At 36.1% G+C, this 23,675-nt stretch overlaps 1 protein-coding gene across 4 annotated transcripts in view; it reads left to right on the plus strand.

The window, feature by feature from the left end:
- Nucleotides 1–23,675, plus strand: part of ZDHHC14 (zinc finger DHHC-type palmitoyltransferase 14) — a 115,314-nt gene that overhangs the window by 79,351 nt on the left and 12,288 nt on the right. For all 4 annotated transcript variants that reach the window (XM_069787091.1, XM_069787093.1, XM_069787092.1 and 1 more), the window contains exons 4-7: nucleotides 11,449–11,586; nucleotides 15,579–15,627; nucleotides 20,350–20,452; nucleotides 22,219–22,328. In XM_069787091.1, coding sequence (XP_069643192.1) covers nucleotides 11,449–11,586; nucleotides 15,579–15,627; nucleotides 20,350–20,452; nucleotides 22,219–22,328 — 400 coding nt within the window. The remainder of the gene's footprint in view (nucleotides 1–11,448; nucleotides 11,587–15,578; nucleotides 15,628–20,349; nucleotides 20,453–22,218; nucleotides 22,329–23,675) is intronic.

Below are 23,675 nucleotides of genomic sequence, written 5' to 3' on the forward strand. Positions count from 1 at the left end.
GGATCTTATGCATTCAAGAAAATAATGTAGAAAGATGTCTCCAGCTGAGAAATGTAATTGCAGCATTCAGCAGTGATATTTTTAGATATAAAGCAGTCACTGGAAGAATTACAGTTTCATGTTTAGATGATATTCATTTAGGGACTACACTTACATCAGAGTGAAAAGTTTAGCCTTTTGGCCCTATACAATTGATTGGTATCTGTAGATGGTTCCTTCAGTAAATAAGATTTTCTAATGTGTTAGAATTTTGTAAGTGTTGTAAAAGCTATTGAGCTTGGCAAGTAGGGATGTTTATGAATTGCAGTTGACACATTTTCAGAAAAATGTATCAAATGTGTAACCTGGACATTACAGTGTTGTGGTATTGCTCAGCAAACCTGATAATATGAAAATGTGGTTGTTGACCAGTGCAGTAAATAAAAGATAAAGGCTGTTGTCTTTACTGAGAGTGCATAAATAAGAGCAACTCCCACACACACATCCTGAAGCTTATTTTAAAGCAATGTTTCAGGTTTTTTAATAAACTGGTATGAAGGATTTTTCTACAGGTTATTCTGTAATCCAGTGGTGTCCTTTTCATACTAAATTTCGACAACCTACTCTGTGAAACATACAATTAGTGATGGCAGGGAAACAACTTAATCTTTGTCTTCTGATTATGCCTGTAATGAAGCAACAAATTTGAATTATTATGAATGTATATCAGAAAAGAGTCTGAGCAAATGGCTCATATAAGTGATAATTGTATCCAAGATTAGTCTTTTCTGCTCATAAAAGAGGTGTGATCATTGTAATTTCCTCTTGCACAATTTTTAATTTGAAGTTAGTTGTTTTAAAATAATTCCATCCATTTATTGGAATGAATTTCCTGTGGTTTTTCTCCTCAGCATTTATAATGGGAATTACAATAATCTATGACTTTTTCGGGGTACATTGCATAGTACTTTTGTTTCCTGATTAGGTATAGGTATTTGGCATATAAATATTCAGGTGTACTGAATGCAAAAAGTGAAATCTGCAAGTACCTGCAACTAATCTTCTGTGAAAAATAGGTGTCAGGAGAATCGGATTGCTCATGTACTTGTGGAAAACTAGGTAGTCTAAGAGCGTACACTTAATCAGAATATGTTATGCAGTTTACCACCACTCTTAAGGTAGGATTGTCTATACGATGGTGCTTTTATTTAATTTTAGTTTGTGAATAAATCTTGTAATAGCAATGAGTGTTCTTGTGCCACTATCATTTGCTAGTTCCTCACTGATGTAACTAAACCAATGCAAAAATATTCCTATTTCACACACACATGGATATTTACGTAACTCACGATTGCAACTCACTACCAATATAGCTATGCATTCCTTTTTACCATACACTTCCTGAAGCTTTTGCTGTGTAGTTATAAACTAACTACAGAGACTATGTGATACAGGAATGGAGTCTTTCTTCAAACCAACACTCACTGCTCAGAAAAAACAGTATGCTACTTTTACCTAAAGGTGTTTTATGATACTGGGCAAATGAATGCAGTGTGAAAGAGAGGTTCTTTCATTCTGTATTTTCTGTTGAAGCTTTTCATTGTGTAAGGAATCCTTAGCAGCATTTTAAATGTGTAAGTACATACAAAAATTTATTCATTGTTGGTTTTTTCCCTCTTTTGAATTAATCTTAACTTTCTAGTTGTCTAATCGGCATATCTGTTACTTGATCTTGTTTCTGATTTTCATCACTGATTTTTTTATAAATGGCTACATAGTATATTTAGATAAAAATGTGAAGAAATAGTTTTAAAAAAAACGAACAAACTAATTTGAGTTCTACCCATAATAATACTTAAAACTCCTTTAGCTTTACAATATTTTCATAGTAGTCTCTGGAAAAAATCTGGATTTTCATATAGATGTAGTTGGTTGCATTTATGTAATACCTTCAAAAATTTGGTTGAATAAGTGTTCCCTGAGGGAAATATCTTGGGTGTATTCCTGACTTGCTTTCTTTAACTGCCTTTGCAAATGGCAGTTGGAAATTATCCCCTCAAGGGTTTTTTGTGTACCATTATGTTGCTTAAAAATTATAAACGAATTGAAAATAATGTAAACATAAATACAAGAGATAAAGGTTAAATAAAAAAAAGAATAACCACAGCAGGCATAAATTCTGAGCTCAAGCTAGTTATTGCTGGGTTTTGACAAGAGGTTTTGGTTGCACTGTGTGATGCTAGTAAGAAGCCAGTGGTTGGGCTTTCTTATGAAATGACCAAATGACTTTTTTAAAATTTATTTTTGGTCATTTCAACATCAACTGTGTAATATCCTTTTATTGTTTGGGTTTAATAAATAATTTTTGTCTTGTTTAATTTGATTTCTATAATAAAAGCTGAACAAGAAGACCTGGCTGTTTCCAAACAATTTATTTAAATATACTACTGAATAACTAACAAGAAAGAGTGAATAATGATTAGCAAGCAGTAAATCAACTTAGTCCAATAATCTAAATGTCTAAAGCCTTCCTTGCATTCACATGCTACAGTTTTGCTTATCAAGCAAAGTAACTGATTTAGATTAAGGCAAAAATCCAGTATGGTGGAAGAAGAGATCCACCATTTATATTAATCTAAGAGAATATAGCCTTTTTATTTGTTTCAGAATCTGTACATCGTAAATTTCTGTGTGACTGATGGATAAAGATAGCTTATCTTTTCCAGTTCCACTGTGTTTCTTTCAACAAGTGATTTTTTTTTTCTTTTCCACAGAGGTTTCAAAGCTCAAATTTTTCAAACTGGATGTCAGAACTTAACTTTGAAACATTTAGTTTGATTTTTCAGAAATCACTGATGAACCTGAGAATGGTATTCTAAGTTAGACCAAAGTTTCAGTTCGTGCAGTAGCCCATTTCCCGCCATGGCCGGAGTGGATCCCTGGGGAAGAATGGGAGAAGAGGGCGACCACACGGGGATTCTTCCTGCTGAATATTCTCACGCTCTCAGAAATTTTCAGCACAGGCCTTCTTGAACCCTGGAGGTTTTCCCTTTTTTTTCAGTAGCTCTTTATGGATCCTAGTTGGCCTTCCTTGTACCTAATAAAAACTTTTTGAGATGGGGAACCAGGATGCCAGTAGTGCTGAAGGTGCACATACCACACTGGCATTTTCTATCGATGTTTCTGTTTTAGTAGGAGATAGATAGGATTCCTCTCACTTGTAAGTCTGATTGCTTTTATACAGATCCTAAACATTAGACCAAGTGTCAAGATTTTGAGAGAAACTATGCTATATTAGAAGCTAATAGGCACCCCCTTTCTGCTTAAATCTTTGCTTCTGTAAAACACTTCTGCCAGGCAATTGTAGGCATTGCCTTTTGTTTTTGGTCTTGACCAGGCTACATTAATTTATTGTTTTGAAAATGCAATGTGTTATGTACCCAGCAGTATGCCAAACAGCAGAATTTGGATAAAATAATTGTTTTTAAAAGTAATTTTCCAGACTAGGCACCAGTGCTGTAAATTTACTTTCTTAAAATGGGGAATTAATTATTAAAACACGCATATAACACACGCAATGTAAGACAAAGATTGAGAATTACCAGTGTGTTCTGGGAGAAGCCTTTCCCTGTAGTCGCTCCAGATACCACCACCTTCCAACCTGGAGAACACAAATTACTTCAAAAACAGGCTGAGAGGTGGCATTGTAACAGTTTGGTTTTTTAACACTGACACTGTGTCTGAGAGTAATTTTCCAAGGACTTTGTGGTCCTTTATAATCAGCGTGGATTTGTTTGATGTCAGGACTTTGTTTTGCTTGGGTTTAATTCCATTCTGTAGCATTCCTCCTTCATTACCCTATGAACTCCCTTCTTGCTTTCAGTTCATTTTCATGAGCTTTACCTATTTCTTTCCCTGCATTTCCTGCAATGGAGTACAATTTTCACTTCATTTTGGGGCCTGATTTTTGAATGTGTTAAACCTTAGCTCTGGGTCTCTTGAAGTGACTCTCTAGCTGAACAGTTAAAACTACAAAGTTGGCTGCTATGTCCTCTTTTCTCTCCTGTCTTTTCTCTCCTCTTCTCTTCCTAGTTCTTACATGTGAGAAATGGCTTTGGTTCTTCTTGTTTGTGCTACCTTTTTGGGGCACTCAAGAAGCTGCCAGGGTACACACCAGCACTTAGAGAAGTGATATATTATTTGTTTATGATTGTGCTATATATATACTAGATGTACTTTAGAAATTCAGGGAGCATGGCATGTGTGTCAGTTTTTAAGTCTAAGCCAAAGCCCTGGGAAATATGGCAAAGTCTCTTTAAAAAAGATAATAGTATTTATGGGTTACTTCAGAGAGAGGTTGTGGCTTATGTATTGGTCTGCATATAAAAAAAGCAGAGATGATCTTAATACCCAACTGTGTAAATGATGTGGTAAACCTCAGATGTCAGAGTAAAAATTAAAGAGAGAAATTACCAGGGGAAAAAAAAATATTAGGAACCTAAGAAAATAAACAAATATTTACATTTAGTGCAATAACAATTTGAAAGATGGTTAAGGAATTCAAAGGCAGATACAAGGTAGCAACAGAAGTGTGTAAAAAATGTGCTTTCATGTAGAAAAGAGAGGAACAAATCCATGAACTCTGTGGATGCTGATACCTGGTAAGGATTATTACGCTTCCCTTAGGGACAAGTTGGGGTTTTTAACTCTTCCTCTGTGGTTGGGTGTGTATCTGGCACTTGTTTGGTTTCCAGTGTGTGAAGGTACTGTATTGGCAAGAATAGGTATGTAAGGAGAGATTGTTAAGCAATGAGGTCCTTTGCTGTGCACTCTTTGTACCTATCAAAGAACAGTCATTCTAAACTGCTGCTGCCTTTAAAATGCCACCATTAATGTGCATGCAGTCAAAGGGGCTTGTTGTTAATTAGTCAACATTTATTATTGCAGGTAGCAGTGAAGTGAGCTATGTGACAATATAGTTTAATTACTATGAGCTATCCTAGGGCAATAGCTGTATATTTTCCTAAGAAATCAATTGCTATTTTTATTTAAAAAATTAAGCATATTTATTTTCTTTTTGAGTAACATTAGTCTGACACTATTGAAGTTGATTAGCATGGAAAAAGTTGACATTGCAACTGATTTTCTTTAAAAAAAAACACCCGAATAGCTTAGCTGTCTGAGACAGTATTTAAACAATTGTGGGAGCGAAGTATTTGTTGAGTAGCCCATGTGTTTGTGTTTCTGATAGACTTTTTGTCATAGATATCCATGCACATTATTAATTAATTTCATTAATAGAGGCCCATCTTTCCCAGTGTTGCATTGCTGTTTCAGTTTGTATCGCTTTGTAGAAATTAGTGTCCAGAATGTAATCTAGAGTAAACCTTTGGTGAGTATTTCCCAAATGTAAACTTGAGGCTAGACAGCTCTTTCTGTTCCATTTGGGTTTTTTGGGGTGTTTTGATTTGGGATCAGAGTACAAAAGTACTGAAGCTCAGTGATTTAAAGGATCCATTGTGTATTGTCCATAACAGATGTTCTAAAATAACATCAGCATGCATATAAATGTAACTTGCAATTGATCTTTTGTTATTCACCATTTTTTTCACATAAATTTCTACTCTGATTTCATTCCACAAAAGTAACAGCAAAGGCATTGTTGGGGGAATGACTGTCACACAGGTGAATGTTGTGTAAGTTAAATTGTTCCATGTATTTATTTGATTGCTGTTGCCAATTGATGGCAAGTCCCATCAGTGGGGTTTTTTTAATATTATTAAATAAACAATTTTCTTAGGAGTGATGAATTCAGTCAGTGGAACTGAACATCTGAACTAAGGATAGTTTTTATGAATATGCTATGAATATCAGATACAAGATTTTTTTTATTAATTATGTTAAATTATCAGACATTCTGAACTGATTGTAAAGGATTTAATGCCACAGTTATATTTGCTTTTTGTGTACGGGATTGGACTGCTGTATCTTAGAAGAAAATAAATACTTTTTATAATAAAAAGTATTCCTTTTATGGACTTTTAAAAACCTCATTTCTTTTCATAAACGTTTCAAGAGCAACCAAATTCTGAAAGTACCATTTGTCGTACAAAATATCAAGTCAAGAAGCCTGAGTAGATGTGGTCATATCATGACATCATAGTCCTACAAAAAGCTGTAATTGTCATCATTATAAATATGTGCAGATGTGTCGGTATCTCTACATAATTGCTCAGTGTCCATCCACGACAATGGACTTTGTAGTCCTATGTTGTACTGCTACTATCAAAAGTAATTTTGAGTAATGCTGGCCCAGTTGGTTGAGTTGTAATGTGATTTTTTTGACTGAGGCAAGTTGTCAATACCAGGCTGTTGACTCTTCCTATTCCTGGATGCGTGTTTGCATGTGTTAAATAAAGATGGTAACATACAATTAATGCCTTTAGGTTTGTGTCTTTACCTTACAATGCTTTACTTGAATGGGATGGAAGAACTAGCAAGTAAATTCTAACTTGTGCTTATTGGAATCCCCTAGTAATGCGACCTAGATATTTTTGCACCTGTAGACTTTTTTGTCTTTGAGACCTGCCTTCATATTAAGCTTTAGAAAATGTATGTTGGTGTGCAGTGATCCAGTTGAGCAAAGGAAAAAGGAAGCAGTTCATAAATAATAATAAATATTTCTGAGATCACAATGTGAACAGATGAGAAAAGCTGCAAACTGAAGGGCCAAGCTGGCCTACAAATGTTCCATGTAAAAATGCTTTTTTTTGTTCCTTGTAAATTTATGAAGCTTTTATTAAAAGTTTTGAAAGAGGAAGGAAAGCATTGGGGTCATTTTGTATGTGGTTTCCAGAGTGTAGTGATTGAAAAATGGAAGCTGAACAAATTTTAAGGATTTAAGAGTCTACATGCTGTGCTGTGGAAAAGTAGAGACTTGAGTCTTTGGTTCTGAGCAGCAAGGAACATGCTTTGGTGTGGCTTCTGAAGGAAACACTCTCCATGTATAAGACTGTTGCTTATTAAAATGGGAAGCGTTCTCAGTTTTGTTTTTATCTGAGATATCCAGCAGTTAATGTTTCTTAAGCAACTTTTCAAATGTAAATGTTTCAGGGAAGGTAAAAACTGAGAGATGTCTAGAAGTATGACATAATTTGTATGTTCTTCTGTCATCCAGTTAGCATATATTATTAGGCGAGTGTTAATGAGAGCACTGAGTCATGCTGACAGCTTGCTGCTTCCAAAGGGACAGTATCTGAACTTCATCCTCTCTTTTTTTTTTTTTTTTTTTTTCCCCCCACTTGTGTGATTCTCTCCTTTGTGCCTGTTCACACAGCCCTTAGTAACATGCAGCCATTGGTAAGTCAGTTTTTCTCACTAAGCAATGAACAAAATAATTCCATTTTTTCTTTCCTGCCAGTTCAGGGAACTGACCTGACTCATCAGGCACTTTTTCACTGCTGCTAAGCTTTTAGATTGGCTTAGTTACCTTGTGAAGCCTCACTCTTAGGATTTGGTTATAGTGGTGCTGGCTATCTCAGAAGTTATTATCCAAATTTGAAGCTGCTGATCACTTGGGAAAGACTAGGAAAATAAAGTCACTGTTGCAGGTTTACTGTGACAGCTCTTGAGGTTTCTTACCTCTTTGGTTTTTTGTGGTCTTTAGAGCAGCGTTTTTGGTCTCCATTTACCCATCTCCTCTTTCCATTGACACCTCACCTTATGAAGTGTTCACACATCTTCTTGGTCTCCTTTATTTTCTTCAGCTTTTGTTCTCAGACCCTGAAAAATTAATCAAAACTGGATTTCTCCTGCAGTCCTGGTAAGTGTTAACCTGTAGTAAGGTTGGTGCTACAGCTAAGCTGAATTAACACTTAGCTTCTTCTGAAAGGGTCATTTCATCCCTTCTCTGGCAGTCTGTTCTCACTGCTTCACTTGGGCCAACTTTGGTGTTTGATACTGTGATGAGCTGGTCTGGGGAGCTAGGCAACAGAACATTACCCATAGATTTAAGTTCATCTGGCTCTGTCAACCAGCTCCCCACAGGGTAAAATGAACACCAGGCTTGGCCTAAGGATGGAGAGCCATAAACACACAGGCAGGAGATGGTTCACAGGACTGCTAAAAGGGGAGAAGCTGGGCCATCTGTTTTAGCAGTAGTTCTCGATTAGGTAGGTATGACTGCAATGTCATTCCACATCCTGAAGGCAAATACCTTGCTGCTTTTGCTTAAAATTAAGTGCAAGGAGGATGATCTATCACAACTTTTTTCTCCGTGGGATGCTTCTATAGACAAACTTTTCAGCCCTTGCAGCTTTCTTCCTCCCTCATTAGGAGTTCTAATACACTTTATTAACAAGAGTTTGTATTAGCAATGTTTTGATTCTCTTCATTTGCCTCAAATATTTTTACATTAACCTTGTCACAAATGTATGATCGAATACAGCAGCACATTAACTATACCCTATAAATTTAAACCAGAACAGCCATGACCTCTAAACAGTCTGTTATTCTTCATAACAATCAGTTGCATTTGTATTTGCTCTGCATTTTAAGTTTACGAGGGCCAGAATTCCTAGTTTTTTTTCAGCATCGGTAGTTTTTAATTTCTCAGTGGAGGTAAATCTTAATTTTGCTGCCAACATTGTCCAAGCCAAGTTGGTTGTTCAGTTTGCAGACATCTGGAGTGCCAGAGGTGAACCTTAAGATACTGTGTTATTTCTTCATTAATACTTATTAAACCATGTCTTTTTGTAAGAAGAAGAAACAGCTGTAGATTTAAGAGAGTTTATATTTCTTAACAGCATTAGAAATTTCCGCTTAGTATGCGTCTGTTCATTTTGCCAGGATTGGCTGTTTTCTCTTGCATTAACAGCTAAGCAGAGCAGCTCACAAGCTGTAAAGGCTATTATCTTTAACTTGGATTTACATATTTGTGCTCTGCTGAGTAGAATAATCTCTTGCTTTTTAATATACTGTTTTGTGGCATATAGCATAAATGTCACATGCCTTTCTATTTTATGACTGAGAGAAATGAGGCCCAGTTTATTCATTCATAACATTCATGTAAACCCTTCAATACTTCTCCTTTTTCATTTGAGTTGATTCAGATTTAACACTGTAGCAGTGTTTTTCATATCCAACTAGCCACTTGTGTCCATATCTGCTTTACAAACATCTTGGATAGTTACTTAGCTTCGCAATAATTGGCAAGGTATTTATTGAGAAAGCAGAGCCTTTCAGTTTGCCAAGAAAGTTTGAAGACAGAAATTGGAGAGGAATGACAAGTAGGTTAAAAATCAAGTCACTCTTTAGTAAGGAATATATATGTGTGTATATATATGTATGTGTGCTTATAGATAGGAGTGTGTGTGTATGTGTGTGTTGTTATGTTTTTCAGCATTTATCTGAATCTATCAAATAGGTGTCTACGTATATCTAAATATTGTTTCATGGCTAGAAACTGAGCTTTATGTCAATATAATTTGTTGATTTCTACTGTGTCAGCATAGAAGAGAATGAATTGAATATGTATATACAGGATTCATCTGTGAAAGACATATCATGATTTTTCTTTTTTTTCCTGAAGCAGTAGGGTACAAAAGTACCCTAGGATTATGCTCTTCAAAAGGCTCCGTAACTGTTTTTTTCTTTGTGTTATTATTTGCTCATGTGTTGTATTAGGTACCCATTAAATGAAGTAAAATGCTCATCAGAACATAAGGACTCATTCAGAAACACAAATGTAAAAATAAGCACTGTTCATATGCAATGTGAACTTATTTTGGGAATACAACTGTATTGCACTGAATGAAGGTAGTATTGCCTACCCTTTTAGATACCAGAGTGTTTAGTTCTTGGTATTTGTAGCAGTACTCACTAAATCAAAGTATTTCTGAAGCCTTATCTTAAGAAAGTTCAGTAACTTCACCTTGAATAGCCCCATTGGAATTTGAAACAGATTTATGGCAGAAACATGTGGTCCAAACAGCTGTCATGCAAAACCATTTAAAAAAAACCCTGGAAGTCTGGTGAACTCAGAAATCTGTTGTGAATGTTGTTTCGACTTTTTTATTTTTTTTAAATGAAGGTAATACTAAATACATCCTTCAAGGAAAACCTCTAATGTGGGTCTTTTACATAAAGCCATAGCTAAAATAAACTGGTGTGCTTGGACAGATGTGCCTTTTTAACATAGGGCTTAAGGACTTCAAATTTATAGCTCGCCTTTCCTGTGGAATTACAAATAGTTTGATATTGTACGTCAATGGGTGCATAAAAGTCACAGAAAACAAAACAGGATTTGGACAAGGGTCAGAGAATGAGAGAGAGTCAGCATGAGAGCATCTGTCTTATGTTACGATCTTGGATTTGATTAGAAAATTTTAAATTCTGTCAGTATAGTCTCTCCAAAGCAAAGTTCGGAAATGCCAGTTTGTTTCCTGACAACCACTCTGTTTCCATTACCCGGCATACTGGGAGGGGAATGGGAGGTCCAGACTGCCTGGGGAGAAACAGAGCGAACTGTTCCCTATGCTGCTTTCCAGCACTGGAGCATTTCCCCCATGTTGGGGACACTTGTTTCTGACCCGCCCTGGCCTTTTCCTTCCTATCTCTTGAATGAGTTAAACTCTCGGGGAAATAAAGGGAGAAGGTTTGGTTTAGTAAAAAGAAGAGGGAGCCTATACTGCAAAGGGTAACAGGGCATTCAGATGACATCTACCAATTTTTATACCATGTGGCTTACAATAAATTCCTGCAAGATTGAATATATTATTAAAAAAAAAAACCCAACCCTAAAACCAGAAGAAGCATAAGCAAATTTTACAAGATTGTCTGAATTTTAACATTTGAAAAATGGTTTATTTGAAGGATTTTGCTATTTTTAATGATTTTGTATGGCAGTGTCAACTCTTAAGTGGAAAAATAGGTGGTCTGGAACGGAGAATATTTTGAGTGAAGCAATAAAAGGAAGTGAGAGCGTGTAAATATTTCATGTACCATAATGGACGGATGAGATGATAGTAGACATAAGTCAGAGGTGTAGTCATGACACAGACATAAATAAAACAACATCAAACCCACCAGTTTTTAGTGTAAGAGTCACTGGAAGAAAAAAAACCTTATATTGAAAAAATAAAATACAATTGAGGTGGTACCATTCCATGTGACAGTGGATAAATACATGCTTATTGGTCTGACTGCATGATTTATCACAATAATGCTGTTAGTTTAAGAGGAGTTCACCTCAGTCATCCTTTGATTTCTTTAAAAGCTGTAAGGTTTCATTAAAGTACTCCTTTTTTTTCTTTTCTATTTTTTCCTCTCTAAATAAGAATTTCTCTGTGGCTAATTTGCAAATGCCAGTTAAATCATGAGTTTTAATATAGTATTCAGAGAGCTTTTTTTCAAATAAACAGCATTTTATTAATTGTTTTCCATTTTTTTTTCTTCTGCCTCTCATTTCAGAACGGTTTGATCACCACTGTCCCTGGGTAGGCAACTGTGTGGGGAAAAGAAACTACAGATTTTTTTATATGTTTATTTTATCTCTGTCCTTTCTGACAGTCTTTATATTTGCATTCGTTATCACCCACGTCATCCTTCGTAAGTATGCTGGTGAAATCAGATTACGTATGTAACCATTTGCTTGAGTTTTTTATTTTTAAGTTAATCTTTTGATCATTCAGGGTTTATTTATTTATTTATTTATTTATTTGCCTTTTCTCTGAAGCTTCACAATCCCAGTGAGTACCATTCTGGTCTGTAGTAGACCCTGGTCATGGTAGTCATTGACCTAGTGCTGGCTTTATCTTAATACAGTGTTAATTTTCTTAATTTTTTTGTCCTTTTATGGATGATTTATTGGAAAAGCAGCACACATACTGCATGTCTAAGTATACAGATAGTCTCATTTTCCCAAAGAACTTTTGTGTGCTTTTTTAACTGTAAGCATGGGTCACTTGCCATCAAAACAGGTAAATTACTAGGAAATAGGTTGGAGCTATTTTACGCTTTTTGTTGTTTGCTGTTTAGTTTTACATCTTTCTCTACCCTATTTTTAAACACAAGTTACTTTCATTTGCATAGACATTGTGAGAATAACCAATTCATAATGGAGTGAATCAGATAAGCTATAGGAAGATGAATATTCATGAGCTTGAGATTGATTTTTATTTGTATTCTGGATTGGGTTTGAGGTCAACACTCTTTTGGGTACTGTCTTTTTTTCCACACACCTAGCAAATTTTGGTAGCTTCTATATCATGATGATGTTCTAATTTATGATGATAGGTTATATGACTTGTCTTTAAAGATCTTTTGTATGTTGTGTGGGTTTTTTAACCCACTATCACTCAGAAGCTTAAGACTCTTCTATCTTTTCACTAATTATATAGGCTATTGCCTTGAAGAGTATTTCTTTAATCATTTTGGAAATGTGATCTTTTTATTTCTTTGTATTCTGTATTAAAAAGGAAACCTGATAGAAGTAATAATTTCAGTTTATAACACGTTTATAAAGCTAACTTGATAACGGCAATATTTAGAGAATGTTTTACTGAAAAATATGCCAGATTGTGCTCAGTTTCCTAAATTGCTTATACTGTGCAGGGAAAATTTGTATTTTAAAAAGCAGAACTCCTGCTGTTATTTGTGCCTCACAAAAGAGAAGGATACGAGCACTGAGCGGCTCTCCTATAGCTCAGAAATCTAGCACATAAGCTAGAACTAGGGGCACCTAATTTTGAGGGAGTCTGGATCAACAAGCTGTTCTCACTGCCAGATACAGCATTTCTTATACCTGTTGAAAGAGCAGAGATAAGATGTACATATTGTTTAAAAAGGGAAATGTAATTATCGCAAAAAGAACACTTTCCATTAATAGTTAAATCCTTTACATTTATGTGGGCTTACACATGCACACTTTTGACATTTAAGAAGAAGGAAGCATGGGTTTTTTTCTGTCATCTTACTTTGCTAGAATTCAGTAGTTGAAAACATTACCAGTCTGACAATGTAAAGCTACTTTTGAAGCTAGCCTACCTTTATTTCACAAAGACTACAGTGCTTTTTTTTCTTTGGTAATTCATATGCTGAAAAATAATATTATGCCACTATTTCGCATTCTGTATGTCAAGTAGATTTATCCAGTGGACTTTAAAGTGTCCATGCCTAATTCTAAGTATGAATTAGACAAAGAGCAGAGAAATTAATTGTGCCTCTATGTGGTTGAGAAGCACTTTAGTATTGTGTAGGTGTTACAGATAATGTATAGGAAATGTTAAATGCTGAATTGTCTAAGTATATCAGCTGTAGAATGTTCTCACTGTGGAGGTTTATCTACCTTGGATGAGACAGGAAAAAACTCTTTAGTTCTAAAGATTGGTTGGTCCTCAAAGGCAATGGGAGCAGGTATGAATTGTGATTAGTTCCTCAATGTTTATTTACTACATTTGAGCTTCAAGCCCAGCTTTCAAATTTATCTACCATATTCTTGACTGTGTCCAAAAAAGCGTTCTTTACAAATAAGGTTTTCTTATATCAATCACTCCACTCTCTCTGTGCCTACCGTGCTTCTAGAAGTCCTCATATCTACCTTTCTAATAGTTACTCAACTATTTTTATTCTGTTTTGCAGTCCTGCCATTCTTCAGCTAACCAGTAAGCAGGATTCTCAGTTACTTAATCTGAACCTTTGCGCTTGGCATAGAGTGAAGCGTGTTAGTGTGTCTGAATTAAGTCCCAGTTTTTAGACCTGGGTCTATGATCTTCCTTATGTATTTCATATCAGTCATCCATATGTGGTTCCATAAGTCCTGGCAAAATTCTTGATTCTAGAGGAAGTCCTGCTGACTTAGTCAAATCCTGTTCTTAGCTTTTCTGAAGATAATCCTAGGAGGATTACCTTCAGCAACACTTTATTCTAGATGCCCTGTGTTAGACTGAATGTCTTCTGACAATATTCTTTTAGGAAGGACTGGGGGATATTTAGAGCAATTTGTAGGCATTGACGTTAAAAAAAAAAAAAAAAAAAAAATCCCTTTTGGTTCATCCTCATAGGGAAGTTCCTTCTCTGACATTGTTGATTACATAGGAAACCTATTTTGGTTTTGTTTTTTTAAATGTCTCTTGATTTAGACAAATTTTGGAAATTTGTGTCTTTTTTAATACATCTTGCCAGCTGGCATTTTTATAATTTTGGTGGGCCTAAGTAGTGATGAGTTATGAGATACATCTTAACTTTTTTTTTTCTGTGGCTTTCTGAGGCATTCACTAGAAATTTGCCCTTTTCAGGATTATGAATATGTGCACATGGTATTACTGAAGATGGTAAAATGAATTTGTAAATCAGATACTTTAAAGGTCTTGTCTTGCAAGATTTCCTTCCATCTCCCCAAGCTGAACACTTTTTCAGTAGTAGTGTCTGTCTTCACAGTTGCTCAGCTCTGTTTGAGGCATCAGTATTTTAACTGTTTGTTGCAGTGAGGAGCCTTCCCCTTCTGATGTATTGGGAACTGCTTGGAAAAGTATGACCAGCAGTAGGGAATAGAGATCACACCTACCTGCTGCCATTGCCATTAAGGATCCTAAAAATAGTAAGAAGGTAGGGGAAGTTCCATTAGTTTTGTGTCATGAGGCTAAGAACCAGTTATAAGAGTCTGAAAAGGGTCAGAAATACAAGGTAAGTAACTTTCCCTTTTTAATGGCAAACAGTAAAATTGACCAGGCAGGTCTAGAGAATATATATGTGTATATGCGCACACATATATTTTTTTTTCTTATTTGTTTTAAAGACAAGATTCCTCTTTCTTCATAAAAATCTTCAGATGAATTCAGCTAAGAGGAAAATTTTTGCTAATTTCAGTCTGATGGCATTTAAATCACTTAAGTTATACAGTAAAATGCAAACTAATTGCCTATAGCTATATGACATTAAGTCAGTTTCTACAAACTAATTCTTTTGTTGCAATCAGCAAATTGTCAAATTACCCTTTTTGATTAATATTTCATGGTTGTGGAACCCAAGTGGATGCTTCTGTATCTCTAGTTCATTGGATCATGCTGCTCTTGAGCGCTTTTCAGTAGTAGATATTCTCTTACTTGCCTAGAGGCAACAAGCACCTAGTAGAAAAACCTTCTGTGCAGGTGCAATAGGAGCAGGATTACAGTCTAGACAACTTTGGCTGCTTCCAGAACAAAGGAGGGAAAGTTCAGAATCTGGGTTTATAGAATAAATTTTCCAAGTCAAAGAGTTACTTTGAAAAATAGTATTTCAAAACAAAAAAGTAGCTTATAATTTTTAGTTTCCATATTAGGTCTGAAAAGAACAGGGATGATCAGAAATCTTGTTCATGGGAAAGTATGCATGTATCAATTTGGTATGACTGAGAAAATATCCTGCAGATGTTAGACCTGATAACTTACCCAAGGTTTTTTCCATGTTGTTGCTGCTGAGCAACATATTCTCAGATTCATATTAGTAAAACTATTCTATGATTATTTGGTTGATCTTCAAATATTAATTGTGTTAACTATAGTGAAAACAGCTTGTAGTCCAATTTCTTACTCGGCTGGTAATTTTGGGTTCTATTTCTACAGGTTCTCAACAAACAGGGTTCCTCAATGCCCTGAAGGACAGTCCTGCAAGATATCCTTTCACTGAAACAAATTGTAGATCTTGTTGCAAAATAACATCTGAGATGTGTTTTTGCTTGTTTTCTTGCTATTGTTGGATATGTGCATTTGGGACTTTATCAGTTAATGATTTCATCACTTCCTGCACAATAGGATTTCTCACCACATGTTGGAGGTAGGAAAGAGACTATAGCCTGGGGTGGTTTTTATTCTTCATCTTTTGCAGAGTAGTACTCTTGACAAAGGTCTGTAGTTTCTATGTGTGATGGAAATATGCTCCATATATTTGTGATGGAATTCTTAAATATATCTCACACTATACTCATGCTGTGGTTTCATTAAAAATATTCAGTAATTCTTCTGCTTTTACAACAGAAAGCATCCAAAATGGCTGATTCTTGTCAGAATAGAAAAAGTAGATTGTGGAACAACTGAAACGATAAGCTGTCCCTGAAGAGTTCAATTCCTGAATGTATTCTTATGTTGATTTACTGTTTTTAGAGAAGTTATTTTCAAGTATCAACTTCTGTTAAGTTACTTAGAAGTATACACATGCATACACAGGGACTACTATTGTTCAGCCTGGAGAAGAGTCTGGGGAGATTTCATTATGGTCTTTTGATATATAAAGGGGGCTCATAAGAAACACATAGACTTTTCAGCAGGGCCTGTAGTGACAGAACGAGAGACAATGTTTTTAAACTGAAAGAGGGTAGATTTAGGTTGGCTGAAGAAAATTTTTACAGTGAGAGTGGTGAGACACTGGAAGAGGTTGCCCAGAGAAGCTGTGGATGCCCCATCCCTGGCAGTGTTCAAGGCCAGGTTGGATGGGGCTTTGAGCAACCTGGTCTAGTGGAAGGTGTCCCTGCCCATGGCAGGGGAGTTGGAACTAGGTGATCTTTAAAGGTCCCTTCTGACCCAAACCATTCTGTGGTTCTATTCTGTAAATACTCCATGTTCTTTTTATCACTTCACGGCAGCTTTCTGTATGTTTACAGCTTGGTGAGAATGGAAAAGGCTCCTTCTGTCTGAAAGCAGCTAACATAATGTGAAGCTGACATAACTACTGTTTAGTTTCTCCCTTACATTTCTGTATGGACTGTAAGCTTCCCACTCCTTATGTGTACATTTTGAACGGTTTGTGTCTCAGTAAACAGTTTGCACCTCTCACAAAGATACTATAAAAAAAAATTCTTTCTCATACTTGTGCCGAGGAAAAGTCTTTTGTCCATTGTGCCTCACACAGTTTGCTCTTTTCCACAGAAGAGTAGGAAGCAAAAACTCTGTCATTCATAGTCGTGCATAAGGACAGACCTCTCTTTCCAAGTAGTTTTTCCCAACTGTCAAATTCTCTAAATTCTGCAGATACAATTTTGTGTGTGTGTGTGTGTGTTTTCATCAGGTAGAGTCACTGAGCTGTAAACTCCCTTTTTAAACAAAGCCACTGTTCAGGGTTTTTTTTACAAATAATTTTACAAAGCACAAACAAACAGTTCTAAATAGCGAAACAATAGCTTCCAATTAAAACAATTACAGTCACTTCTTACAAAAAATCATTCTTTCAAACTATTTTCAAACTGAGAATAGCTTTCAATTGTCTTTAAATCAAAAGGTAATTGATTATGCATTTGAGGATCCTTGTACAGGAACAATGGGCTGCTTATTCATAATTTGTATTCAGAGATGTGCTGCTTTGAAAGGCTCAGTAGTGCATCTTGTAGAAATGGCCTGGTTTGATTGTGATAAGTTGGACAATTTAATAGCTTGGCTACAGTTCCTGACAGTAAAAAATTAAATTGTCCAAATAGTATTGGGAATGCTACTTTGGAGCAAGCCAGTCAATTCAGGCACAGAGAACATGGCCATTTCTATCTTGCTAATAACCCCCTGTGAGATACCAGGGGAGTGTTATACCATATTATGCTAGTAGGTTATATTTTATATTGAGAATTTTTTGTGTTTGGCTTTTCATTAATGGACTCATGTTTAATTTATGGAGTCATGTTAATCTAACATAAACCACCCCTGCTGTTCTAGAGGTCTTTTTGGATCTTGGAGAACCAAAAGAAGTCTCTTTCTTGGGGAAAGAAGTCCCTTTCAGTGGGGAACCAAAAGAGGTCTTGAACTGAAAGAAATGCCCTTTTTTTGTCGGTAGGAATTACGCGGGGGGGGGAGAAACTCACTTTTCAGGACTCTTTTGAGTGTAATCATGGCAAGGAACATCCTGTTAGTGGTGTGCTCTGTCATCTGATGAGGTTGCAGGGAGCCCTTCTCCCTCTAAGGTTCCCCTTTTCTGATCTGGTGATTCTTCCTATTAGTCTTGGTGTATAGACTCTACCCAACACTGCTCATCTACAGCCTTCCTTATGGTTTCTACCCTCTCAAAGCCCAGTTTGTGTTTGGGCTGTTCCCTTCTCTTACACCTTTCTGAACCCTCTGATAACAAGAGTCTACTTCCTTATCCATTCTCCCTCATTCTCCTTGCTTTAGTTGTGGCTGTTGCACAGTCAGCTAAGACTGAATTCCTATCTTGTGTTGGTTTGACTCCACATAGTTTGAGGAAGAGATGAGAGGGAGAGAGTAGTGAACATGCTGCTCAGCAATGCACTTTGGTCATCCTGCTGCTTTTGAGGCAGATTTGCTCAGAATGCAAATGGCTTTTTTCTGGCTTTTAAACCACTCTGAGTGAAGTAGATTCTAGCGGAAGTTATACAGACAGTTCAGGTATTTCCCAATTCATTAGGTGAAAGCAGACCTGCAATACAAAACTCTTCACTGTTAACTAATATTAGGATCATTTATTGCAAATACTTACATCCATTCATGCATTTTTCCAGTCTGTGTGTCTGTATAATGGTGAGGAGCTGTCATATTTCTCTTCTATTGGCAGGTTCAGCAATAAGGATGTTTTTGTATGTTTTAAGGCTCTGTCCTTGTTCTGGAATATTTTGAGTTGATGTTGTCTTGGAAACTGACTTCACTAAAGGTTGATATATGGTTAATATACAGATAATTTTTATCCTATTCTTTTCCCATTTTCTTGTTCCTACTGTTTTGTTCTATCTGTTTTTCTAGGAACCAAAGCCTTTTCTGATGTTGATTCACATTCTCTAAAAAAAATTCACTATTGAAGTGTTGTAGTAAATATCATTCTCAAAGCAGATGTATTCTGAGTCCATGGCTATTGTGTGTAAATAAAAAACTATGGCAGAAAGCCTTCTGTAGAAAGTTGCTCTTTATGCTTGGTTATATAAAGTTTAGAAGCAGCTTTATTGTCTTATTTCTGAGATGATGACTCCTTTAGAGGTAAAGAAATGATGTAAACTGTAGTAACTATGCAACACTGAGTGCTGACTGACTTTCCTAGTATACCAATCTCACTTTTAAACCCTGGTTACTGCTTTATGACATTTGGGTTATGCAGTTTCTAAGGAGTGAAAACACAGGCAGTTTGAACAGTTCTAGTGGTGCGCACACGCGTGCATATGCACAACTGTCGCTACCCTCTTGGAGGTGTGGGTGCTCTTGCTTTATGTGTACCTGTGCTGCTCCCTACAATACACAGGTGAAAAAGCACCCCATGAGCTCACATACGTGTACCTCAGGTGCAAGTCCCTGTATGTCAGACCCCGTACTGGCAGTCTGCTCTCTGGATACACATTACCAACAGCATTTGACAGGGAGGGTGCTCTGACTGGGCTAGGCAGATGCCAGCAGAGTCTTGTGGCTGTACCAAACGAAGTTTTGCCTGCTGCTGTTCCTACTTCAAGTTCTCTTTTGCCATTTTTTGTGATTTTCTTGCAATTCGGGCTGATGCCTCCTCCTGCTACTGTTTAATAGCAGCACAGTGAGTTGGGAGTTGACAGTCTTTCTCTTTCACATGGTAAGTTTTGGGCAAATGCTGCTGAGTTTTGAGTATTCAACCCCACCCCAACTATTTACACTCACAGGCTTAACAGGAGTTGTTATCTAGGCCATTTGCCAAGGCTGGGCCATTCAGGCACCCCCACAGTTGTAATGTAGAATATATCCAGTTATTAGAGGGACTTGAGAGAGCAAGTGGGCTTTATTTTCTACCTGGACTAGTGTACTTTGCTAGTGTTAGGATCCCTATCAGCATCTTAACTTCAGGAACAGAAGAAAGACAGGAGTGTCTAGCAGTTAGAACATATGACTGAGATGCAGTTTACTCGGTTGTTGTTGTTGCTATACGTATAAGCACAGATCTAGAACCCTTAGTCCTGGCTCAGGACTCCCATTGTGCACTAAATATTTGTACAAACTTATCTGTTCAGTCTTTGCTATTCAGCTAGCCTTGGGGTACCTCTCTTGTGTTTGATCTTCCCCTCAGCCCATCAGAACTGTTATTTACTGTTACTTATCAATTTGCCTGTCTTAATACAAGCATGATGACTTTTACAGGGTGAACATGAAAATATGAATTTCAGCAATTAAGATCAGAACCACTCATCAGTAGTTTCTAGACTTTTTCAATCTGCAGACCCTTAAATATTTGCTACTGTAGATGCTATTCAGTGGCCTGTACACTAAAGCCTACTTGACAAGAGGCTTGCTTTTCTGAGTTTAATTTTTGCTGACCCCTTTGAAGTACCCCAAAGATCTCAAGGGACTTGTGGACCGTAAGCTGACAACCCTGAATTTTGTGATTATAACTACTTGTTATGGGATATATTTTTTTTTTCCATTTGCATATATTTCCTTGACTTTCAGTTACTGTGCTGGAAGCTGTGGTGTGTTTTTTCTCGGTATGGTCCATTGTTGGCCTCTCAGGTTTTCACACGTATTTGATCAGCTCCAATCAAACAACAAATGAGGATGTAAGTTCATAGTGTATTTCTACATATATGTTTCTAAATAGTAATGAGGAGGTTTTTCTCTGTTATTCTGAGAGAAGTCATACCTGCCTGCATAATTTTGTGAATGCCTCAGTAGGAAAGAAGGAAGTAACCTGATCATGCTTGATTTAAAATATCAGAAGAGATCTTTTGGACTATATTTGTTGTGGCTTGTAGATGTGCTGTTACATAGTGTGTCCATTATGATTTACACCCACAGGACCAGTGTCTTGAAATAGGAAAATGTAGAAGAGGAGAGACAAAAAAACAAGTGTATTTTATACAGTAGAAAAATTACTAAATAATTTTCAGTATCTGTTTTTCACTGGGAGTCCTAAATATTCTTTGACTCAAAAATTGCTTACTGTAAAAATTGCAAAGTGTGTTGAATTCTCAACACAAAATTTTCATCCTTTATTTTCTTTTCCTTTGAAATTTCTTTTCCAGTCTGAGATCTAAAACCTCTGACAAGGAGTATATCATTAATTTAAATGTCAACTTTCTCATTTCTACAGTTGTAGTATTTTGCACATAGTTTTCCATTGTTTTGGTGTGGAATTATGTTTAACTGTGTGTGGAGGCTTCATGTGTGTCCCCCTAACTAAAAGGAAAAATACAAAATGAATGAAAGGAGAAAATAAAAATAGGTAGCTAAGGGTATAGAAAGCTCATTGGAATTTAGCAAGTAATCTAACAAATTACTGCAAGCTTAAAATTATTTTATTGTAATTTTCTGTTGCACCTTTTTTCGTAGGTGTCTGGAAAATATAATAGTAGCATCTTTGGGACTGTCAAGCACATGTTTTGCTATTGTTTAAGGTCACAGTTAAAATTATAAATTTTACAATAAATACCAATCAACCAGAAAAAACTTAACAAGCAGGCTCACAATGAATTGTGCCTCAGCATCAAGTATCCGAGCATGTAGCCTGACTTTGAAGAAATCTACCTTGTCAGTAAAACAGTTGAGATGCTCTGATATTGCTCAGTTATTAGGTTTAGGCCAACATTGTCTTTCTAGATGGACCCAGCATGCTTTCACTATCTCCCCTTCCCTCAAATGGCTCTTGTGGATTGTTGAAAGTCAGATAACAGGGAACTGCAGCAGTGTAACATGTCTGAATTTCAAGTAAACTATTCAGTAATTTCATTTAAAGCATACATTTCCAGTTGGATACAGTAAGACAATTTTACTCAGGCTCTCAAGTATCTCACAAACAGAAAAGCAAGACTAGCTAAAAGAAAATGCAATATGTTCTAAAAGGTAGAAATGAGTGGAGTTGCTTCACAATATTTTAGAGCCATTTGTGAACTTTAGGGCAGATAATGTTGTGTGGTATTGCACAGCTTGAGAACTTACCCAAGAGTATGGAAAAGAAGTGCTCTATTGCTGGCTTTAATAGTATGTTGCAATTGAACCTCTCCTGTAGAACATGCTGTAATACTTGTAAAATTAAGCTTAGACCATTATGTTTAGATGCTAAAATTCCTACTGTGACTATATTGATCCTTTGAGATTTTGGGTTGTCTAAATCTATGGAGGTAAAGCATGTGGTTCCTTGTAAGATTTTAGGGTCCAGCATTTCATAACAGCCCAAAGCTCTAAGCTGTTTGGAAAGTGTGATCATGGGTTTTCTCTGGTCTGCCTCTGATATAAGTAGCATGTTGCTGCTTTGGTAACCCTTAATTTGCCTCAGCCATTTTCTGTATTGTATTATGCGTGATACATCTTTTTCATATCTCTTCAGATTAAAGGATCATGGTCAAATAAAAGAGGTAAAGAAAACTATAATCCATACAGTTATGGCAACATCTTTACTAATTGCTGTGCTGCACTCTGTGGGCCCCTCTCTCCAAGGTAAGAGTATCAAAAATATTGTTAGTAGAAATGAAGCCATGTGATTATTTATGAAAAAAATATTCTTATTGCTTGAGTTTACTCAACAAAAATAAAACTTTGTTTTACTGTCCATTAGAAGCTTTAATTAAGTTTTTCTTCAGTAGTAAAGTGATAAGTTGGCAAATTGTGGTTAAACTAAGTTAGTCATCAGATCCAGTAAAATGTATTTAAGGTTGACATCTGAAATGAAAATAAACTTGCTTATCTGTTGTTTGAACTTTTGCCACTGCAGTTAAAAACTTCTAGCAGTAAAGGATTTCTACTAGTTAGCTGTTGCATGATGGGTGATTTGAAAGTTTATTAAGCTCTTACATATCTAACAAATGTGACATGAGTTTAGGAGAGTTTAGGAACCTTAATTCTACAACTAGCCTGATAATTGTTCATTTTTGTCTTTTCACTCTGAACCGCTTTATTTAAATGGACGGTAATTCTTCTTTATTTATGCTACTGTTAACATATATACATTGAGCTGAATTTGGTGGTCTTACACTGAAGCAATTCCAGAGAAAGATTAATGGATTAATTTTTGCTGCATACATTTTCACTTTTGAAATTCAAATTATTTGTATATTCAACGTTGCTGATGGTTTTTCAGCTTGAACAAAATATAATACAGAGCTGAGACTAGAGAAATAAAACTGGCAGCTGGAAGGACTTAATTCTCTTCTTATTCCAATGCTAAGTGGTTAGATAGTTGGTGTACTACATGTACAATAGAGGCCCAGTTCCTCTGTAGACAGTGGCTGACATCTTGTAGATTATTTTTGTGGCATACTCATCAATAGAAGCTGTTTTGCTTTGTCTGGAATTATGTAGTTACAAATCTGAACTATTGAGAAGAAGAAAGTAAGTGACTTTATAGTCCAGTGGCTAAGGTGTTTCATTGGAAGTGGGATTTCTGTCTTTGCTATTATGAATATCAGAGGTGGTTCTTCTATGAGCAGTCAAAGGTCAACAGGAGAGACTGACATCTTTTCCTAAGGAGGATACTTAACTGGGTTAAGATTTCCACATACTGGGTTAAGACTGTAATCCCTGTGGTGAGCAAGAGTAACCCTGTCTCTGCTTCCTGCCTATATGGATGGTGCCTGAAGCCAACCCTTTAATTTTGCCATTTTGCTTTTCATAAAAGTATGTGACAGAAAATCTCATTGCCATGCTTCAAATTCTTTTGTTTGACTCCAAATGGAAATCTTTATTAACAGTATTTGAAATAGCAGTTTAGGCTGATACAAGTAGCAGCACACAGGCTTTTTAACATGTTTGTTTTAACAGAGTTTGTACATTTTTTCCTAAATTCCA

The sequence above is a fragment of the Haliaeetus albicilla genome, chromosome 7 (genome assembly GCF_947461875.1).
Source record: "Haliaeetus albicilla chromosome 7, bHalAlb1.1, whole genome shotgun sequence".
Classification (NCBI taxonomy): Eukaryota; Metazoa; Chordata; class Aves; order Accipitriformes; family Accipitridae; genus Haliaeetus; species Haliaeetus albicilla.